Source organism: Falco cherrug, chromosome 3 (genome assembly GCF_023634085.1).
Source record: "Falco cherrug isolate bFalChe1 chromosome 3, bFalChe1.pri, whole genome shotgun sequence".
Lineage (NCBI taxonomy): Eukaryota > Metazoa > Chordata > Aves > Falconiformes > Falconidae > Falco > Falco cherrug.
In genome coordinates, this window is record NC_073699.1 from 38,110,567 (window position 1) to 38,131,665 (window position 21,099).

The 21,099-nt window shown below is 54.8% G+C and overlaps 2 protein-coding genes across 2 annotated transcripts; both read right to left on the minus strand.

Annotated features, from left to right (window-relative positions):
* Window positions 1-3,529: 3,529 nt before the first annotated feature.
* LOC102050723 (gap junction beta-3 protein-like) lies at window positions 3,530-4,075 on the minus strand. The gene has a single exon (XM_005432224.2). It carries the CDS (start codon window positions 4,052-4,054, stop codon window positions 3,530-3,532), a length of 525 nt encoding a protein of 174 aa, XP_005432281.2. The 5' UTR covers window positions 4,055-4,075.
* An 8,287-nt stretch (window positions 4,076-12,362) lies between these two features.
* Window positions 12,363-13,463, minus strand: LOC102050890 (gap junction beta-5 protein-like). The gene has a single exon (XM_005432225.2). It carries the CDS (start codon window positions 13,188-13,190, stop codon window positions 12,363-12,365), a length of 828 nt encoding a protein of 275 aa, XP_005432282.2. The 5' UTR covers window positions 13,191-13,463.
* Window positions 13,464-21,099: the final 7,636 nt, after the last annotated feature.

Genomic DNA, 21,099 nt, shown 5'->3' on the forward strand with positions numbered 1-21,099 from the left:
CTCTCTCATGTTGTTTAGCTGATGCACAACAGAGTGCAAGTGTATATTAAAGACACTCCTTCAGTCAAGGCATTGGGTTTCTTCCACCGAGCTGTCAGTTTTCACAGGACTTGGAGGAACTGCATACCTTCGTGACTGCCGACTTGCTGCTCACATCAACCAATGAAGCCAGCATTTTGGGATAGGAAGGTACAAATCCAATGGGAGCACTACTGAAAAGGTAGCATGAGGCGAAGAAGAGGAGGCTGCAGTAATGATGTAGTAGGTAGGGAAGGACTCCTTGCACAATGTGTTTGCTTACCAGCCAAGTACTAACTGGCTCTAAATAAGCTCTCTTCAGTAATGTACTGACAATAATTAAACATTGCCAAAATTGGTGTAAGTTCATTATAGTTAGAAGGTTTGGAAATCTTGGATCTAACAATCTTATTTATTCTATTGAGCCTTTGAATTTTTTTTTTCCTGACCACAAGAACTAATATCTCATTTATTTTTGGCAGAGCAAAGGGTTGATAATGGGGGTTGTCTGATTCTTATATAAACCTCATACTAAAAAGGAAGAAGCTCTAAGGGAAAAAGTAAATATCAAAGATGTTTTACAGTCTGAGACTACACACAAAATATTACTAGTACTTTGACAGTTTTGGTTGCATATTGGTAATTGATTTAAAAGCAACTGTAGAATAAATTAAAAATACATTACATATATAAAATCTGTAACAGGATTCTATAAAATAAAAAAGTAAAACCTGTGCTTTTTAAAAGACGCTGAAGGACACCTTTATGATATTCAGACAGTGGGTATTGTTTATGGTCTAACTGAAAGAAGCTTACCAGATCTATGTCCAACAATTATTGCATTATAGCATGACCCAGTGCTACAAGGAAGTCAATTATTTAATAAAAGTTTGAATCACTGAAGTTTGTAAAAGAAGATGTTAAATCCTTCACTGTCAGCACTTCAAACCCTTATATATCAAACATTTTTAAAAAAATAATAAATCATTAGGCCACCACTTCTCAGAGTAGTAGCCTGTATAAATTCATAGAACAGAACTTTAAGTTGTTAGGAAGAGAACAGGTACTCCAGAAACTGACCCACTTCTGCATCGATTATTTTGTTTTATTTTTCTAATTGCATTCTTTCTATGCAGAATCCAGATCCAGAAGGATACACTTGTAAAATATGGCACATTAGGAAAATCTGGTGTATTTGGAAGGAATTAATAGAAGTTAAACTATTATAAAAAGTTGTCTGATCCATTTATGAAGCACATACAGTTTCAGATAGCTACATACAACAGGAGGTCATGGTGTATCATTTCAAATAAACCAACAACTATAGAAATACTTACTAAAACTTCTAGAAGCGCACAACATATCTGACCTGATTAAACTGGCATCCATTAAGGATATGGCCTAAGCCATGGTGGGTTAACCTTGGCTGGGGACCAGGTGCCTACCAAGCCTCTCTGTCACTCCCCTCCTCAGCAGAACCAGGGTGGGGCGGTGGGCTGCGGGGAAAATAGGATGGAAAAAACTTGTGGGTCAAGAAAAAGGCAGTTTAACAAAGCAGTGGAAAAGATCACATGTGTGGAAGCAGGAAGCAAAGGAAAACAAAAGATGTTATTCTCTACTTCTCATGAGCAGGCGATATTCAGCCACTTCCAGGGAAGAATAGCAGTTGCTCTGGAAGACAAATGTTGCAAATAACAAATGCCCCTCCTTCCTCCTACTTTCTCTTAGCTTTTATATTTGAGCAGACACCATACGGTATGGAATATCCTGTTTGGATGTCAGTTTGGGTCAGCTGTCCCGCCCAAGACCTTGCTCACCCCCAGCCTACTGGTGAGGGGTGGGGAAGGTCGGAGGGACAGACTTGATGCTATGTGAGTGCTGCTCAGCAGTAGCTAAAAGAAACACTGGTGTGTTATCATCACCTTCCTAGCTACCAACACAAAGCACAGCACTGTGAGGGCTGCTGTGGGGTTCAGCCAGACCCAATACACAGATGAACTACAGAGAAAGTTTCATACCAACTGCAGTGTACAAATTTGTTGTGTAAAACTGTCCCGATTTTGGCTGGGATAATTTTCTTCTTAGTGGCTGGTGCAGTACTGTGGTTTGGATTTGGTGTGAGAGCAATGTTGATAACACACAGATGGGTTTGGCTGTTGCTGGATGATGTTTATACTCAGTCAAGGACTTTTCACTTTCTGCCAGTGAGAGGGCTGGAGGGCCACGGGACACTGGGAGGGGACACAGCCAGGACAGGTGACCCGAACTGGCCAAAGGGATATCCCATACCATGGGACATCATGCTGAGTATATAAACTGGGGCAAGGAGAAGGAGGGGGATATTCAGCATTATGGCGTTTTTCTTCCCGAGTAACCGTTACACGTGATGGAGCCCGGCTTTCCTGGGGATGGCTGAGCACCTGCCTGCCCATGGGAAGTGGTGAATGAATCCCTTGCTTTGCTTTGCTTTGCTTGCATGCACGGCTTTTGCTTTACCTGTTAAACTGTCTTTACCTCAATCCCCAAGTTTTCTCACTTTTACTCTTCTCATTGTCTCCCCATCCCACTGTGTGGGCAGTGAGTGAGCGGCTGCCTGGGGCTTGGCTGCTGGCCAGGGTTAAACCTCAACAAAAATGTCAGCCACTTAAATTTCCAAATTGGTGAGACTACAGCTCCTGTTATCAAAGCACATTATTTGATGTAAAACCCCAAACAGGTTTTGTAGCTAACAAAAAGGTAAACATGTCTATGCAGACTTTAACTTTGCAACCTAGGTAGACTGCAAGTTTCAGCTGGTGTTTGTTGGCCAAAATCTGTCACACTAAACAAGCATTGCATAACACTTCTCTCTCAACCTCTGATCTGGGCTCCACTCACCTAAATTAGGAGACAGAAGATAAGATCTCAGAGCGACTGTCAGGCATCTGTGACTTTGGAAATGAGACTGAAGTATATTCTCTTTTTTGCAAGTTGCTGAATTTAGGCAACTTCGTTGAAGACCTACGCAGAACTCTCAAGTGTGATTTCAGGTAAGACCAAAACTGCATTCATCTCTACCATAGAAAGGGGATAGCCAAAAGAAAAAAGCATATTTGTTGAATAAATCTTTTTTTATTCTGAACTCAAACACTTTTTATTCTACAAAAGCATCTGAAATGACATGGCATCTTGCGATGTACAATTATTCACTTTGATTAAAAATAATATCAGGTTCTTTATGACTATCAGTATTGCTCAACAGCTAAGTGGCAGAGTTCAGAAGTTTTTGGCTTACTGATCTGTTTGACTCGAAGCTCCACCAGAGATAATATATGCATATCATAAATAATTCTTCTGTTTTCTAAGAGATTTTCATATCCCACAATTATCTTCTACTTTGTGAAACTGTAGAACTTTACTTCTACCTAATGGGTCGTTTTCTTCAGGGCAAGAGGCAAATGACCTATTAGATTAAAAAAAATTATATCTGCATGCTTCTTTTTCCATGTCAAAGGAATGATCAGGAGAACATTTAGCAGCAGTAGTTCAGAGTGTAAAGGCTGTTGAAAGGCTGTTTTGACAGCAAGTCAAAGCTGTCCCATATCTTGTGGAGGAGACAGAGGAACAGGATCTCTATGATAAGCTTGAAGAAGGGGCTGAGCAGGTAGGTCCACCACAGCCCACCATGCTTCTTGCCCGTGTTGCTGTAGAGCCTGGGGCAATTCTCCCCATTCTTCTCCCGGTTCTTCTTCTCCCGGTCCTCCCGGTAGGCCACGTGCATGATGACTAAGAGGGAAGGGCAAGTGACAAAGATGAGCTGCAGGGCCCAGAGTCGGATGTGGGAGATGGGGAAAAATTGGTTGTAGCAGACATTGGTGCAGCCTGGCTGCCATGTGTTGCAGTCAAAGTCCTTCTGCTCATCTCCCCACATGCGCTCAGCTGCCACCACATAGACCAGCACATGGAAGGCGAAGACCACAGAGAGCCAGATACGGCCAAAGGCTGTGGAGTATTTGTTGACCCCGCTGAGCAGAGCCTGCAGCGTTTTCCAGTCCATGGTAGCTGGTGGAGACCAGAGTCACCCAACCTGGAGAAAGAGCAGCAGAAGCCATGGGTGAAGAGCAGTGGGAGATGGCCATGGGGCAGCTCATCTCTTGCTGCACTTAATCTCATTGACCTCCTGGACTGTCTCCCCAGCCATGTGCCACTTATTTGGGATGGAGGGACCATCTCACTTGCAGACAGTAAAGCCCATCCTCACACTCTCCTGTTGACAGAGGTGACTCAACCTCTCTGCACTTCCTTCTGGTGGAGCCTTTGCCATAAAGGATGAGCCACCTGGCTCTGCTCAGCTGCAGCACTGGACCAGCACAGCTCCCGGGTCGCGCTGCCCAGGCTCGTCCTCTTCCCTCCCCAGGGTTTTGTGTGGCTCAGCCACACTCCCCTGCACCAGCACGTTTTGGGGATGGATGGGAACCTTTACCACTAGGAACACCCCAGGGGATCTCAGGCATGGTCCCAGCCTTCCCTGAGCTGCAGTTTCTACATGGGTAAAATGGGCTAAACCAGCCGCCATGCTTTGCTAACGCCAAGAGCTGAAGGGGAAGCGGCTGCTGCAGAGCTGGATGCTGGGGCATGGCAGGGATGGGTTTTCTTTCTCGCAGGTGATGCCTGAGGCAGCCCAAGTGTGGGTGAAAGCGGGGCTGCTGAAAGGGAGAGTCTGTACATGCTGCCGGCACCTCACCCTAGCTAGCACCCCGCTCCCGGCAGCGCTGCCGGCAGCCCCAAGGGCTTGTGCTGGCCAAAGCGGCTCTGCAGCTCGGCATGGGGCTGCCCCAGTGCAAACAGGGTGGCACGCTACGCCAGACCCAGAGCTTTACTGCTGCCTGGGTTTGCAAACCCGGGTGACTGTTAGCCGGAGGTGAGTTGGCCGCTGTTGACTCTGTGCTGCTAAGGTGTCTCCCCTGACAGAGGGCTTCATGGAACGGCAGGCTGGGTCCGTCCCTGCTTTTAAGGTGTTGCTTTGAGCAATGCACACCACCACTGGTACGAGCATGGTGGGCTGTGCGGCGTAGGGGTGAAGACCAGAGTGAAGCATCACACGATCCTGTGGTAAGCAGGGAGGGCCAAGCTCTTGAAGGACAGAGCCAAGCACGAGCAATGATCAGAGGAGACTTTCTGCAACTCCTTTGCCTTTGCAAGAATTAATCTGGTTTTGCAAGGAACTGCCAAGTTCTGCGGGTCTGCCTGCCGGTGAGGACACACTGCAGGGCAGCTCCTTGCTTGCCACGGGAATGGTCTGGCTGTGCCTGCAGAGCTTCTGGGGGTCCACAGTGCTGGGCTGCTGGGGGTCCGCAGCGATGGGCTGCTGGTGGTCCACAGTGCTGGGCTGCCGGGGGTCCTCAGTGATGGGCTGTTGGGGGTCCGCAGCGATGGGCTGCTGGGGGTCCTCAGTGATGGGCTGTTGGGGGTCCTCAGTGATGGGCTGTTGGGGGTCTGCAGTGATGGGCTGCTGGGGGTCCTCAGTGATGGGCTGTTGGGGGTCCTCAGTGTTGGGCTGTTGTGGGTCCGCAGCACTTGGGCTGCTGGGGGTCTGCAGCAATGGGCTTCTGGGGGTCTGCAGTGCTGGGCTGCTTGCGGCTCTGGCAGGAGGAATGTGCTGAAGCCCCGCAGGAGCCCCAACTGGCCCAGCAGGTTGGGGCCGGGGCCAGGGAGGCAGCACAGCAGCTGGTTCCAGTGGGACCACATCCCAGATATCACCAGCCCCAACATTTCATTTCTGTGTTTTCTAAAAGAGGTGCTTTGTGTAAGAAAAATGTGGGGTTTTTCCCAACAAATGCTTTGGTTTTGGCTGATGAAATGCCTGCCTGGGGCGTACAGGACAACCCAGGAGCCAACAGGTAGCTCCAGTTCCAGGCCAGATCAAAAGCTTCCTTCAACCCCAAGCGCTAATTCCTTCCTTTCCAGCTACTCAGGTCAATCAGCACCATGCACTTGCATCCCCCCGCAGGAGCTGCTGCCCAGTGCCCCCCGAGACGTACCTGGAGGCGGCTCAGGCTCCTTCCCCACCCAGGGCATGGCTGAGGGCACAACGACACACAGATGATCCGAGTCCTCTCCTCTGAGGAGAGCCGTGTGACGTGGCGAGATGTCCTGGGGCTGTGGGGAAGGATCAGAGCCTGGAGCACTGCCTGGAGCCCATGGGGCTGCCTGGGAGCCCATCCCTGGCCAGGGCCACCCCACAGAAAGCCCCAAACCCACCGCCATGCTCCCACGCTGCTGGCCTGGGGTCGCACCAAGAAGCACAGCTGAGCCGAGCTGGGGTCCTGTGCCAGCACGTGCCAAGTGCCAGGGCAGCACCTCTGCCCATGCTCACACACCTTTGCTCACTGCCCCGTCCAAAACCAGATCCTCCTCCCCTGCAAACCCCGGCAGCAAGCCAGGGTGGGGAGCAATTGCAGCGCTCCCACCCAGCCCTTTGCTTTAAAATGGGGAGAGGGGAGCTGCTGCTTTTCCCCTCCTCAGCCAAAAGCTTGCACCCGACGGCTGGTGCCTGGAGCCCTTGCACGCCCCAAGGGCCTGTGCCCCCTCACCAACCTGCCAAATCACCCATGCCCCCAGCCCTGGTGCCCTGCTGGCGATGCCACCCAGCACCCACCTGCCTCCCAGTGCCGGCTCCAGCCATGGACCCCTGGTGGGGTGGGAAGGGGACATGAGCTCTGTGTTGAGCCCATGCCAGGCTACGGTGTACGGCACCGTGGGAGCCCCGCAGCCTGGCTGGCACTGGCTGGCAGCCAGACGGAGCAGGGGCAACACTCCAGGTGTGCTCCGCTCTGCCTGCAGTGCCGGTTTGCCTCCCACGAAGCCCAGCACCCTCACCAGCCCCCAGCGTGCCAGCCTGCTGCATCACCACCGGGTCCTGCCCCGCGTGGGTGCAGGGTGCTGGGCACGAAAGCGCCCAGCTCCTGCCTGGGGTAAACACAGCAGAGCAGGGCTGTGCACTTTCTCGGGGAGGGCTCAGCCTCTCTTGGTCCCCAGGGAGGGTGGTGGGAGAGAGGAGCAGGGCCTGGGATGGTCATTCCTGCTCCTTGGGATGCCATGCTGTGCCATCCCCCTCCATTACCCCCCGGGGTGCACAGCCCCATGGGCCAGGGACCCCAGCACTGCCTGTGGGGTCCTGACATAGCACTGCACGGTGTCGGGGTCCCCACCTTTGGCCACCGTAGGCACAGGTGCCCCAGCCAGTGCACAGCTCTCACCTGCACCCCGTTAGCACTGTGGGGTCTGTCCCCCCACAACCTGCAGGTCCCCAACAGCCCTGTGAGCACCCTGCACCGCTGCCCAGCACGCTGGAGGTACCTGCCCAGCCAGTAAAGGGTCAGAGAGAGGTGGCCAGATCCAGACAGATCTCCGAGTAGGGACGCTCTTTCCCAGCTGTGTCTCTGCAGCTCTCCTGTGTACCCAGGTTTTTGTCCGCAGCGCTGAGTGTGTGTGTGTGGGGAGCGGAAAGGTAGTTTGTTCTGTTCCCAGTAACTGGGTGAGTCTAGCAAACAGCTCCTGTAGAGGTTCTTGTCTGCGTACGTGCACACACACACTTGGGTTGAACAATAAAGGCGGGTCAAATCCTGCAATGAGATCAATGGAGCCGGATTCCTCTGCAAGCAGCAGCAGCGGCTCCTGCCAGGTGATGCTCTGTCCCCCGCATGGGTGGCACTGCAAACCCAGCAGAAACCCCAGGCAAGACCAGGGCAGATGGGGCTCACATCAACTGTTGCTAAGAATCACAAATGATGCAATTATAACACACTTTTAAAAATTATTTTGCCTTAGTAATAGTTTTGCAACAGCTTATCGGTGTCCCCACCTACAACAACATGCAGCCACCACCCTGCCAGCGTCAGGGCGTCCCAAGTGTGACCTTTCCCAAAGAATGGCAGGGTCCCCACCCAGCAGGACCCTGCCCTGCTCCAGTCGCATCCGCATAGAACCTGGGATGTGTCCCTAAGAGGGATGTCCCTCTCCCCAGGGTGGCTCCCAGGTCGTCCCCCCCGCCGCCTGGGCAGCGGGGTGCCCTGCTCAGCCTCCCCATGTGGAGCAGCCCCATTTTGATGTGGCCCGGGCTGTCCCAAGGCTTTCCTAGCATCACACCACTGTTTTCCCAGCTGCTCCCTGGCCTGTGGAGCCCCACGCGGCACCTCGCTGGGGTCACCCCTCCCACAGGGACATGTTTGAGGAGCCCCACCGGGTTCCTGATGCTCTGAGAGGTTTGTTCCCTGCACTCGGGCCACTCAAGGAGCCACTCACCCAGTGGCTTTTTGGCTCCAGGAGGACAAATAAAGCATGTGGGAGTTTGTCAGACTGGAGACACTGAGGCCACAGGAGTGGAGCCCACGAGACCCAAAGCAAACCCTGGTGGGAGCCTAGGGGTGTGGAGTGGGGTGAGCCCAAGGAGGGGTCCTTCACTCCGGACTGAGCAAAGCTGTGGAGCAGCTGGGAGCTCCCCCTCACCCAGGAACTGGTCCTATCAGCAGGATCAGGAATTTGAGCTATGTTGTTGCAGAGAGCCAGAGCTCTGCCAGGAATCTGGGGGCTGTGGCCTTCAAGATGACAAACCCAGGAGAGAGGGAAGATGGTAAGTCTGATTTCTTGAGACCACCGGTGGGTCTGGTTTCTTGAGAAGGCAGCAGCTCCCTGCCCCACGGTAAAACCCGGCAAGGGGCAGGTGAAGAGTGGGGTCAGATCCCCCCAGCAGCCTCTCCCCTGCAATTTTAGAATTTCAGGAGAGGCAACAAAGTTCAGAGAGGCAGAAGATTTCCCCTAAGGCAGTTGGTTGGGGAATGGAAACACGCCCATATTTTGCAGCACTGAGCTGGGTATTTGGGTGTCCCAGCAAAGGACAAATCCCTGTGCCCCCTCCACCACCCCTCTGATCCGGCACAGGGACAGGGACAAGGCACCAGGGTGCTTTGGTAGCTTTCAGCACTGGGGACACCTTGGAGGAGCTTTGGATGTGTGCCTGGAGTATGTCACCCTGCTCCGACTTGGTGGGGTGATGGGTGAAAGGCTTCTTCAGTGCCAGACGTGAACACTAAAAACACCCAGCGACTTCCAGTGCCCCGACTTTGGGTCCTCCATAAAGGAAAAATCCAAGCAGAGGAGCAGGCGGCTGCCAAACCAGCAGGAAAACCTCAAAGTCTCTTTAAAAGCATCTTAAACGGGGCATCGCAAGAGACAGCACTCAGCCACCCACCAGGGTTGGGACCCAGCCCTGACTTTTATCTCCAGCTCCCTGTCTGCCAGCAGCATCCCAGCCATCCCGCTCCAGGGCCATGTCCAAGGGAACAAGGCCTCCCCCACAAGTGCTGGGGCACAGGAGTCACGGGAGCCTGGGAGCTGGCAGCTGCTCGCACCGGCATGCTGGACGTAAATCAGAGAATTTCTCTTCAATTCCCAGCAAAGAGGCAGTTTTCAGGCAGGGAAGAAAGAAGCTTCCTCTGGGAAGGGCAAGCTACCCCGGACCCGCGCCACTGCACACATGAGCCCCTCCACATCCCTGGCTGGGCTGCAGTTAGTGATGCTTTTGTTTTAAATCCCCGCTCCCCAAAATTCAGGGGGGCCTTCTGGGCACCCCACAAGCAAATACAACCCCCTGTATGATGATGCAAAGTCTGAACAATATTTAGCTTTTATGGTGACATTCCCCAGTTGATTTGTTTTACCTCCAGCACCAATCCTGCCTCTCAACCCAGCGCTCTGCGTCCCAGGAGGTGGCACAGCCCCCAGCCCCTGGCTTCTGCAGCACCAGCTGGGGCAACCTCAGGTCCCCTTGGTGTGGAGCACAGAAACACATCAGAGAGCAGCAGCCAAACACTCCCATTTGTCCGGCCAGCCACCACTGATCCCAAGCCTGGATGGTGCAAGACGTCCGGAGCTTTGCGGAGCGGCTGCAACACTTGCTTCGAGCGAGATAAAGCAGAGCAACAACAAATGGCATCAACAAACTGGATCGTCGGGTCTCTCGCAACGGGCAGCAGCTCCGGCTGCTGCTTTGATGTTGGGAAGCGGGGCAGGCAGGCAGGGTGGTTGTTCTGGGTCTCATTCCTGCCACGATTAGGGCTTGCAGCTGGGGAACACCTTGTGATTTTGTTAATCAAGGACAGCCTTGATCAAGAGCTGCCAACCTTGGTTGAAAACAGACAGCCCAGCACTAGGTCTTTAAATCAGAGGCAATGGCTGGCACACAAAGAACAACTTGTATCCTCTGGCATTAAAGGCTTCGGTAAAGAAAATTTTCAGGTGGATGATGCAGCAAGCAGAGCAACAAGAGTGGGCAGAGGGAAAGCAGAGATCACAGCTTCACTTAAAAAGGGATGGAAGAAATCCACCCATATTTCACCACCTGCCTCTCTTACCCCAGAGATCTCCAAACTCACTGGTGCCAGTGCAAGGAGCTGCTGTGTGCCCAGAGGTTCCCGGGCCGGTGGCAAGGATCACCCCAGGGCTCCTCCACCATCCCCACCCTCGTGGGTGGCCAGTCTGGTCCCTGCCCTCCCATCCGGCCACACTGCAGCCCTGCTTTCCCACAGCATCCCCCCGGCTGTAGCGGTCCCTCTGCCTCCCTCTTCAGTGCATCCAGGCTGGCCTCTTGCTCCAGGGTGGGCTGTGGGAAGGGGGTCAGCTTTGCCTAACAAGGGTCTCAGGTGGGAGCTGGTGCATTGGGTCAGGCATGCTGCAAAGCGGTGGTAGCTGCAATGACCGGCCCCAGCCCAAAAGGACACGGTGACAGCATAACCCCGCCCCATGCCGCTTCCTTTGCAGCAGAGACAGTAGGAGCTGGGGCTGCGATGCTCATGGAAAAAATAATAATCGCACCCTCTAAATAAAGCGAAATCAGTAACAGATCAAGCTGCATGTTCAATGTTAATGTTACTTATGAGTGCATTTGCCATGAAATTATTGTTAATTATTCATCCCAGCTAATGCTCTGTTGCTGTTGATGGCCTTAGAAACTGCAGTACCACCTGAGTCATGGCAGAGCGCGACATATTACAGCAATAAACGAGATCATATTCTGCCATTTAACGTTATTGTTTAATCAATGGTTAGGGTGTTTTCCCTCTCCTTTATTCGGCTGTTTTGCTCGGGTGTTTTCTCTGGCCAGGCAGGAAGAGCCAGCAGCCCACAACGGGCTCTGCCTGCCCAGCTGGATCCTCACCCCGGCACTTTGCCGCGGTGGCTGCCACACCAAGCACATGCTCTTTTCCCCACTCCGCTAATGAATGTCATTAATGAAGAACCTATCAGTCTGAAATGGCCCTGACACCCGTGGTCTGGCTTACGCATGGTGAGGGATAGGGAGAGAGGTTCCCCAGGGGGGTGGAGGGTGCCTGTCCTGGCTGGCCCCTTTCCCCCACCACCTCTACCACCTCTGAGCTGGTTTGAAAACTTGTGACATGTTTAAATTGCTCCAGCCTGTCCCTGGCAGCCCACGGCCGCAAAGGGCTGTGCCACCTGTGGGTCCCTGGGGATGTTGACACCTTTGGGTGTGCCTGCCTGTGCCCAGCAGCCCATCTTAAATCAAGAATGTATTTTTTTTAAAGCCTGGGATTACAGGAAGATAATTAAGGTGTCCTCCTTGCTCGCTTGCATCCAGTACTTGGATGAGCAAGAGTTTTGCCGTTGGCTTGCTGGGTGCAAGGACCAGTGCTTCCCCAGGCAGCGCAGCCCTTGTACCACTCCATACACCCCAAAAACCACCCGCCTAGCCTTGGTGCTCCCCCTCTCTGGCCAAAGCCGTTGTTCATGTCCAGTTCCAGGGGCTGCTCCAATTTTTGGTGGCTTTTCTCCAGCAGACCTAAGCCTGCAGCTGGTGGTTTGTCAACGTGGCTGGTCCAAACCCAGCCTGGAGCAGCTGGTGGGAATGATGCCTTCCCAGGGGTGATGCAGCCCTTACTCCCCTCTTGACAGCGCTGTGCCGGAGGAGCAGGAGAACAACCGCTTTGGCCATCGCTTCTGAGGTACAGAAATTTTTATTCATTGCAAGGATACCCCCAGGATCAGCTAAGCCAGCCCGGCTGGGAAGGGCTTGACCTCTGAGCACCGCTGCCAGTTCACAGCCACCACAGAGCTGCTTGTGGGCTCTCGGGGACTACACGTGTCCTACAGCACCCAGATTCACCCCAAATTCAGCAGAACGATGTAACATGCCTTCCTCAGAATGGGACAGGCAGAAAGCCCTGGGGCACAGCCTGACTCCAAGGTGCTGCCACCCCCAGCACTCCTGCGCCAGGGGATGGAGGAGGAGCAAGATGAGGGGGGCAAAGGTGCAGGGCAGGTAAGTGACTCCTGCTTTCCCCTGGGCAGCTCTAGGAAAGAGACTCCTCCTCAGGCAGCGTGCCAGGGATGGAGGCTGTGGGGGGGATGGAGGCTGTGGGGGGTTTGTAGTCCACCCCATGGAAAACCTGCCCCTCCATGCCTGCAGGTTCGGTGCAGGAGAGCGGGCAGTCCTGGCTGTGCCGACAGCTCTCCACGCTGCTGGCTCGCAAGCACTCGCAGCACCGCTTGCCTATCAGGTAGGTGGCCTCGATGATGCTCAGTACAACGCAGATGCAGGTGGTGACCACCATGAAAAGGGTGAAGATGTTCTTCTCAGTGGGCCGGGAGATGAAGCAGTCTACCACATTGGGGCAGGGGGGCAGCTCACACTTCACCACCCGGGGCAGGGTGTAGTTCCTGTAGAAGCGGTAGAAGATGTAGAGGAAGACCACATCCACGCCGGCCTTGAAGACCAGGCTGAACAGGTAGGTCCACCACAGTCCTCCCTGCTTCTTGCCAGGGTTGGAGTAGATGCGGCGGCAGTTTTCCCCGCTGGCGGCAAGGTGCCTCTGTTCCTTGGCTTCCCGGTAAGCCACATGCATGATGACCAGGAGGGATGGACAGGTCACTAGGATGAGCTGCAGGGCCCAGAGGCGGATGTGGGAGACGGGGAAGAAGTGGTCGAAGCAGACGTTGGTGCAGCCCGGCTGCTGTGTGTTGCAGTCAAAGTCCTTGTGGTCATCGCTCCAGACCCGCTCAGCCGCCACCACGTAGACCAGCAGGCGGAAGATGAAGACGAGGGAGAGCCAGATGCGGCCGAAGGCTGTGGAGTACTTGTTGACCCCGCTGAGGAGCCCTTCGAACACCTCCCAGTTCATGGTCCCCTGATGCCCTTAGCTAGTCTGCAAGGAGAGAGAAGACACAGTGACACCAAAGAAGCAGCGAGAGGTCCCCATCAGAGCACCTGTGTGCCCCCCAGCACTGAGCCATGCTGCCCCGGTGGCCCTGCAGACAGTCTCTGGTCTTTGCTCGCATGTGGGGACATGCACTGACATGTGTCCAGCACAGGCTTGGTCCGGGTGATGTGTCCCTGGCAGAGCACCGTCCCCCACGGCTGGGTTATGGGGACCCAGAAAAATGTGCCTGTCCTGCTCCCGCAAAAGCATCCTTCAGCCACCACCAGCTATGCTCCACGGCTGAGCCCTCTGCCATCCTGCACCGCCCGCCTCATCTCTCACCTCCTTGCCCAGGTATTTGTTATTAATTTTCCTTATGTTGCCAGGCCTGGGCCAGGAAGACAGCAAATAGGAGCAGCCGGGGCATGACTCACCCAGCAGCTCCGTGGCTCTACCACCACCACGTCCTCTCCCATCGCTGGAATCTGCTGTGATCGTCTCCACTCTCCCACCCGGGCAGCATGGGAAGAGCCCTGCACTGACCTGCACCGTGCCCGTGCACTGGGGGAGGCCACGGTAGGCATAGCACAGCATGGTGCAGCACGGCACAGGATGGCACAGCATGGCACGGCATGGCACAGCATGGCGCAGCAAGGAAGTGCACACTGGGGAGCAGAGGCAGTGGGCATGCTGGCAGGGCTGCACCGCCCGGGGCAAGGCTGAGGTGCTGGCCCAGGGCTGGGTGGCTGCGATATTCTCATCAGCCCCTACCAGCCCCAGGACCCTGATTAGCTGATTTGACCCTGGATTGCATCGTGCCGGATAAACGCACCCCATGCGGTGTGGGGCTGCAGCTGAGTGGGACTCCCGGGGCTGTATTTGGCACCGACTCTCTTAAACATTTTACCTGTCAGCAAAACAACAAGCTTCCCCCTCGCTGACAGAGCTCTCAGGATTGGACGCATCCCACAGCTCTGCACAGCCCGGCCCATGCAACGTGCCTGGGGGCAGGGCTGGGGCGGCCGCACGTGGTGGTCCCCGGGCACCTAGGCGGGTCGGTCCCCAGGGACACAAGCAAAGCCCAGGTCTCTCCTTCCCTGTGCACACTGCACCCATCACCCTGGCGTTGGGTCGGGGCCTGCAGCGTGCACCCTGCAGTGAGCGCACCTTCCCCAGCCCCAGCCCCACCTTACCAGGGCAGGGGGTGCAGCAGAGGAATGTTTTCACGCTGCTTACCTGCCGGGCGTCCCTGTGCCAAGGCCGATGGTGCTGCCGGTCGGTGCTTGGCCACGGCAGGATTGCATCTCCCGGTGTGACAGGTGCCAGCACCGCGTGAGTCACCCTGGGCTCCTGGGAGCCAGGAGAAGATTCCCAGGAGGAAGGGACGAGGTTCGAGTCAGATCCCCACGTGTCCCCGTGGGCTGCCAGATTTCCTGGGGCGAAGGGCTGTTCCACCACGTGCAGGGGCCCGATTCCGCTGCTGTGCTGGGAAGGGCTGCATCAGCCGCCCCACCCCAGGGGAGGGTGGGTGCTCAGAGCCGTCTGCCCTCTGCTGCTGCAGGGGTGCTGGGGTGCACAGCACTGTCTGGAGTCCCTCCATCCCCTCCTTGCGCCTGTCTGCCCTTGCTTGGACCTGCAGCAGTGACAGTGACATGCCTGAAGCCCTGGCAGCCCTGCCTGAGGCACCGGGAGCCGCTCAGACCAGTACCTTCCTTTATAATCCCTTTTTACTCAAACTTTGCACCATGGCCATAAGTTAAGAGCTTTTTTCCCCTCCCCACCTTCTGATGAGTGGGCAGCAGTTGATTATTTCACCAGAAATGAATTAACCACTTTCCCTGGGCTCCCCTCACCTGCAAGCCGGTACGAGCTTCTTCCCCCTCACCCCCTCCCGGTCACCAGAGCCCAGGAGCCCTCCCAAGATGAGCCCCCAGCTCAGAGAACCCCCTTTTTGGGCCTGACCACTGGCTCACAGCTCTGGGGCACAGCAGGGTGCACAGAGCAGGGTGGCAGGGGTGGGGGGTCAGATGAGTGGGGGTCCATGGAGCGGGTGCTGCTGTGTGGGGTGCAAGTGCTCAGGTACAGCTGGAGTCATTTGAGGAGCAAACACATGTTTCATTTGCAATTCTGCTGGGGTTTTTTTTGTTTTGTTTTGTTTGTTTGTTTTTAAATGTAGAGAAACAAATCAAAACAGCTGTAAAGTAAATTACCACTGTTTGTGGATGGCTTCAGGGAAGAGTTCTGCAGTTTGAAATCAAGTAAGACCATTTTCATTTTTTTTGACATGCCTGTGTGGTGGCTGTGCTGGGAAAGGTGCTCCGGGGGGCTGCATCCCACCCCAGGCAGGCAGGGAGGGCACAGAGCAGCACCCATCCCACCAGCACCCAGCAGTGGTGGGGGGGATGTTCTGCATCAGGCACCCCCAAGCTTGCAGGTGTCTGAAGGGGGTCTCGTGGTGTGCTGTTTTCTGGGTCAAAATCCCCTCTTTAGGGGAGCTGCCAGGTGTGGTGGGTAGTTGATGCTGGTGTTGGGCTCCAGGCAGAGCACCCGACGGCCCTCCTGGGAGGGTGGGCACGGCCATCGTGGACCCCCCCTTGACCCCCTGCCCTGCTTTGACAGTAGTATGAGAAGGTGAGTGGCCACGCAGCTTTCCTCCATGTCCTGCTGGTCAGGACTGTCCGGCCAAGGCGAAGCGGAGATCAACCCCTATCTGCCTGGCAAATACCTGGCTGATGCACAAAACAAATAAACAGAGAGAAAACCAGGGAGAGAGGTGAAGCAAGAGGCAGGAGCTGCTGTCGCCTCTCCCGAGCAGCTGGCAGGGCTGCCAGCGAGCTCCCACAGCCGGAGCTGCCATCCCACCGCTGGCATCTGCTGGAAATTCCAGTTTCCCAGAAGCAGAAAATGGGGGTGCCGAGGGCTCACCCTCCACCAGCCCAAACCAGCCAGCCTGTGTGAGTCCGCGGGGCTGGGAACGCAGAGGTGTATTAATGGCAGCGCTTTATCTTCCAGGAACAAGCCCCATTAGTACATTTTCACTACAACATGAAATATTAATAACACTTTGCATTTATATAGCATCATTCATCCAGGAGTCACCAGCCAAGCTCTTGACATAAATCAAACATCACAGCCCACTCCGGAGGAGGCAGGTAAATAGGGTTATACCCATTTTCCTGCTGCACACTCTGAGGCACAGGGTTTCCTCCAGCACACCAGCTTTTTGTGCTGATGCCTGCCATGGGGGAGACCACCAGCGCTCTGCCCACCGTCAGAGCATGCCACCACGCTAAAGCTCATGGGGCCACCTGCCATGCCTGCGACATCTCCCTCCAGCCCCAAGTTTTGTTATTGTCAGACAGAAGTTGCTGTAGAAAAGCAAAAAGCTTCCTCGGGCCACTGGCCTGTTGCTTTTTCCTTGAAGGTTTTGGAATTGCAAGAAAAATTTTTCCACTTCGTAAAATAATAATAACAACAACATTATTCAGAGGTGGTTTTTTTTTTTTTTTTTTTTTTTTTTTTTTTTTTTTTTTTGTTGTCCTTTTTGGCCCCTTCCTTGACAGATTTTGCAGACATGAAGCACAGCAAACCTTGTGCCTGTCACTTCACAGCTGGAGGCTATTCTGCTCCCCGGGAAGCCAAGGGCATTGCTGGGTGATATTTCAAAGCATCTCCTGTCCTGCTGCCAGCATCTGCCCGACCCCACTTGAGTGATGCATTCCCGCTGGCTCCAGCCCATCTCCAGGCTCAGGTGCCTTTGCTGGGAATGCCAGCAACCAGGCTGGGGCACGCCAGGTGACCAGCAGCTGTTTGGGGGTTATTGGCTTGGATTAAAAATAATAGAAATAATAGTCAAGGAAGGAAATGTGTTTTACATTTGCGCTGTGAAGAGTGAGCTGTCTGGGTCCTCTCTTCAGAGAAGGACCCTACAGACATGTGGCTGCTCTCCAGGACCATCTGCTGAGCTTCAGCAGCTCCAGGGACTTGCAGGGTCCCAGCAAACCCAGCTCCCAGGCACTGCAATGACCAGGCAGGTCCCAAGGTCTCTGCTTCACTTTCCATCAGGTGAAACCACTGGTGACAGTTAGGTTTTCTGCTGAAAAGTTCACTGTTGTTTAAAAAAAAAAAAAGTCCAACTGAGGAAGTTTTGGGGACATAGCCCAAACAGCCGTGGGCTGCAGCAGCTCCTCAGCAGCACTGGCTGGTGCTGAGCTGCCGCTCCTCCAGGTGCTGCAGTATTGTGCTGATGGTGCAGGGAGGGGAGGCATTCGGTGCGGTTAGGAAACCTGTCAGCCCACAGACAGCTGGGCCCTGACACAACCCGTGGGCTCCTGCGGCGTGAAAGAGCAAGCAGAAAACCAGTGGGCTATTTTCACCTTATTAAAGAGACTTATATTTAAGCCCTCCTTCAGATCTGTACCACAGAATGACAGCAAAGGCTTTTACACACTAACTCGGCAGTAATCGCTTCTGCTGTCAGTGATGTTGCATGCAGATGTTGGTTAGCAGGGCGAAATCCCATTATTGATGCTGGATAAATACAGAAAAATAGGTCCTGGGTGAAGTTACAGGGTGGGTGGTGAGCAGCAGGGAGTCTGCTCAGACCAACCGCCACCACTCACGTTACCCAGCACCATTGCTATTCAAAGGAGGCACCTCGTTTGCAGATAATTAAAAAAAAAACCAAACAGATTAATGAAAACTGAACACACCAAGCAGGCTGGACATTGCCTAAACCGCTGGAAAAGTCCAGTGAGCATCTGCTCTGTACCTGGGTCAGCCCTGGTGTCCCCATCGCCACCAGCTGCTCTCGCCCATCCTGGGGCTCACGCTGGGAGGGTCACCACCTCTCCATGCTGCCAGCACCTTGCGGGACTTGCAAAAAACCCAGGGATTTTCTCAAGGGGCTCCCCCACTTTGTTGGCCTCCAGCTCTAGCAGGGGGTGCAAAGGGTGGTGAAAGGTCCTGCTGATGCTGGTGGCTCAGGGACACGTGCCATGGGACCGACCCCCCAGCCCCCCGTCTGCATGGGAAGAGCCAGCACAGCCCCAGTGCCACAGCCGAGGGCTCAGGAGGGAGAGGGGCACAAGGGTGCAGCCCCCGTTTTTAACAGGTCCTACAGGGCCCTGGGGGGGGGAACGTCTCACCCAAAGCACTTCATGCAACACTACTGGGGAAGGAGGGAGGATGCAATTACAGGAGGATGGTGAGAAGGCGGCTCTGCTAACAAGGCCGACAGCAATTAAACCACCCTGCTGGCACAGCAGTGGGTGAGGGCAGCGTGCTAATGAGGAGGGGGCTGCGGCACCCGAGGAGAGCAGTGCTGCCTGGCGAAGGCATCTGGATCCAGCGTCACTGAAGAGATGCTGTGCAGGGGCTGCGGGGCTGCCGTGGGTACCGCCAGGTGCGGGCAGCTGCAGCTCAGAGCAGCCACGTGCCGCACCCCACGGTGCCCACCACAGGGATGCTGAAAGGACCTTTTTGCTGCCTCATGGCATCATCAACCCCAAGCTGCCCTAAGAGGCTGATCAACCCTGCAGCTTCCCTTGGCACAGGATTCCTTCATGTGGCCAGGACGGTGGTTTGCAGATATGCTGGGTCTGTTTAGAAGCTCTCCCACAGCAAACCTGCACTCAAGGACTGTCTGGATGAGAGCAGGCAAACCCCCCACGGCCCAGCCCGGCAGTGGCGATCTGACATGGCCAGAACCCATTAATCTGCTAACACTTACAAGTGAGACTGCAGGGAGTAACCTCATTTCTAGGGAGAGCTTAATTAATCATGGAATCAAATTGACTCGATGAGATGGTTTGCTAGTGAGGAGATAAAGTCACATGGGCAGTGGTGGCTGAGGATGGGGACGAGGTTAGCAGGGACCTGGCATGGCAGGTGATGGTGGGGAGCAGAGAAGGGGACAGGGGGACGGGGCATGCCTGTCCTGCAAATCCTTTCTCTCTGCTGGGAAGCAAATGAGCGGGGCACCGAGGGGAGATGCTGCTGTGGCACTTTGCCCCTAAGAGGGCAGAAAGAAGAGCGTTCCCAGTGTGCAGACCTTGCCCCTGCAGCGATGGCAAGGGGAGAATCTGGAGGACAAGCTGGAGGGGACCACGGGCAGTCACACAGTCCTAAAGCCCAGGCAGGGAGGTGTTGGGGTCCTGGGATGCTCTCAGAGTGGAAGCAGAATCCAACCCAGCCCTGGCTGACTGCCATGAAGGGGCCCAGTTTAGCCTGTATTGGGTCATTTGGCCAAATAATCATCGTGCAAATGACATCTTTGCTCTTGCTGCTGACCTTGGCGGCATTCAAATGGGCGACCTGCAGGTCAAAGTCTTTATATCCTATTACCAGTCTCCTGAGTCATGCCTGTCCCCTGGTAAGTTATATTATTTTGGAATGGCAGCTAAATGGGAAAGAGGTCATGCTCCCAGTATGGCGACAATAGGACATGACAGCACTTTTCTGAGTGATTAAGCCTCAGGTGATGTCAGGGCTACAAGACAAGTGGCTGAAGGCTGAAAGAGTTTAATCACCCTGGACATGTCATTGCATCCTGTGCTCCATCCTGCTAGGGTGGGCTTTTAGTGTGAAATGGGAGCAACAGGAAAAATAATCCAGCCCAACCCGTGGACCCACCAGTTAGCTATCCATGCTGCAGGTACCACTGTTAATAATCAGCCCGAGCAGCCCGTTGGCCCTCAAAGATCATTCTGCAATAAATAAGCTCTTATGTCTTAAAATAACTGTTTGGGGCTGGCAGAGCAGACACTAGATGGCATTGGGAGAACGCGCCACACGGTGTGGCCACCTTCCCTGGAACAGTCTGGCAAAGCAAAGCAGAAAATTCAGGATGACGGAGCAGAAAATGTCTCTGCTGGGGAGAGGCTGCAGCTCGTCCTCATCCTCACACCAACCTTGTGATGGGGCGGTTGTGTGACCTTTGGCTTCCCAGGGGTGAGCGCAGCGGTGTGGCTGAGCTCACGGAGCTTAGCCTTTTTGCTGAGCTAATAAAACAGTTTCTTAGTTTCTCCCAACATTATTTTTTTTTTTTCCTCCCAATGATGAGCTGGGGCCTGGAGCCCACACGGCCGCTCGCTGTTCCTTGGAGCCCAGCTGCTCCCAGTGGCACCAGCACGGCCAGTCAGGGGTTCCGTGGGTGCCTGCCCGGATGGGGTGCATGCACCCAGCACCCCACGCAAGGGATGGTGACAAGGAGTGGGGCTTGAAAGTGAGGTCAAAGCTGAACGCTGCTGTCAACCCATCCCTCCCCTGCTGACACCAGAAGCCTGCCAGCCTGGAAAGGAAGGTTTTTCTCCTGCAGACTGGGCACATGGCTTTCCCAGCTACTGGCAGGCAGCAGGATCTGTGGGGGAGCAGGGAGTGGGGACCTGGGGGCTGCAGCCCCGCAGCCAGGCACAGGCTTCAGGCACAGGAGGGTGGCGGAGGATTAACCCTGGAGCAGGCAGGGGATGGGCAGGTTTGCTCACACAGCAGCAGGGGCTGAGATGCCCCAAACTACCCCAACTCAGTGCCCTGGGAACCCCAAGAAGGCAGACCCTGCCTGTCTGCCACCCGCCAGCCCTCTGGCCCCAAATCCCTGGCCATGGGATGGTTTGCCTGGAGAGACCTGCCAGGGATCTGCTCTGTATCCCGGTGCTGCATTTCAACCCAGGGCATCATTTGCAGCTGTAGCCTCCAGCCAGCTCGGGGTTGCAACAGCAGCAGGGTCTCCGCACAGCAATGGCTCAACCTTTCAACCCCCGGTGCTGGGGGGCTGCCCCGGGCCAGCTCCCCCCAGCACTGCAGACCCCACCCATGGGATCGATCCCTGTGCCCCTCACAGCCCGGTGGGACCCAATCCTGGGGGCTGGCACATCCCTCTGCCTCCCTGGGC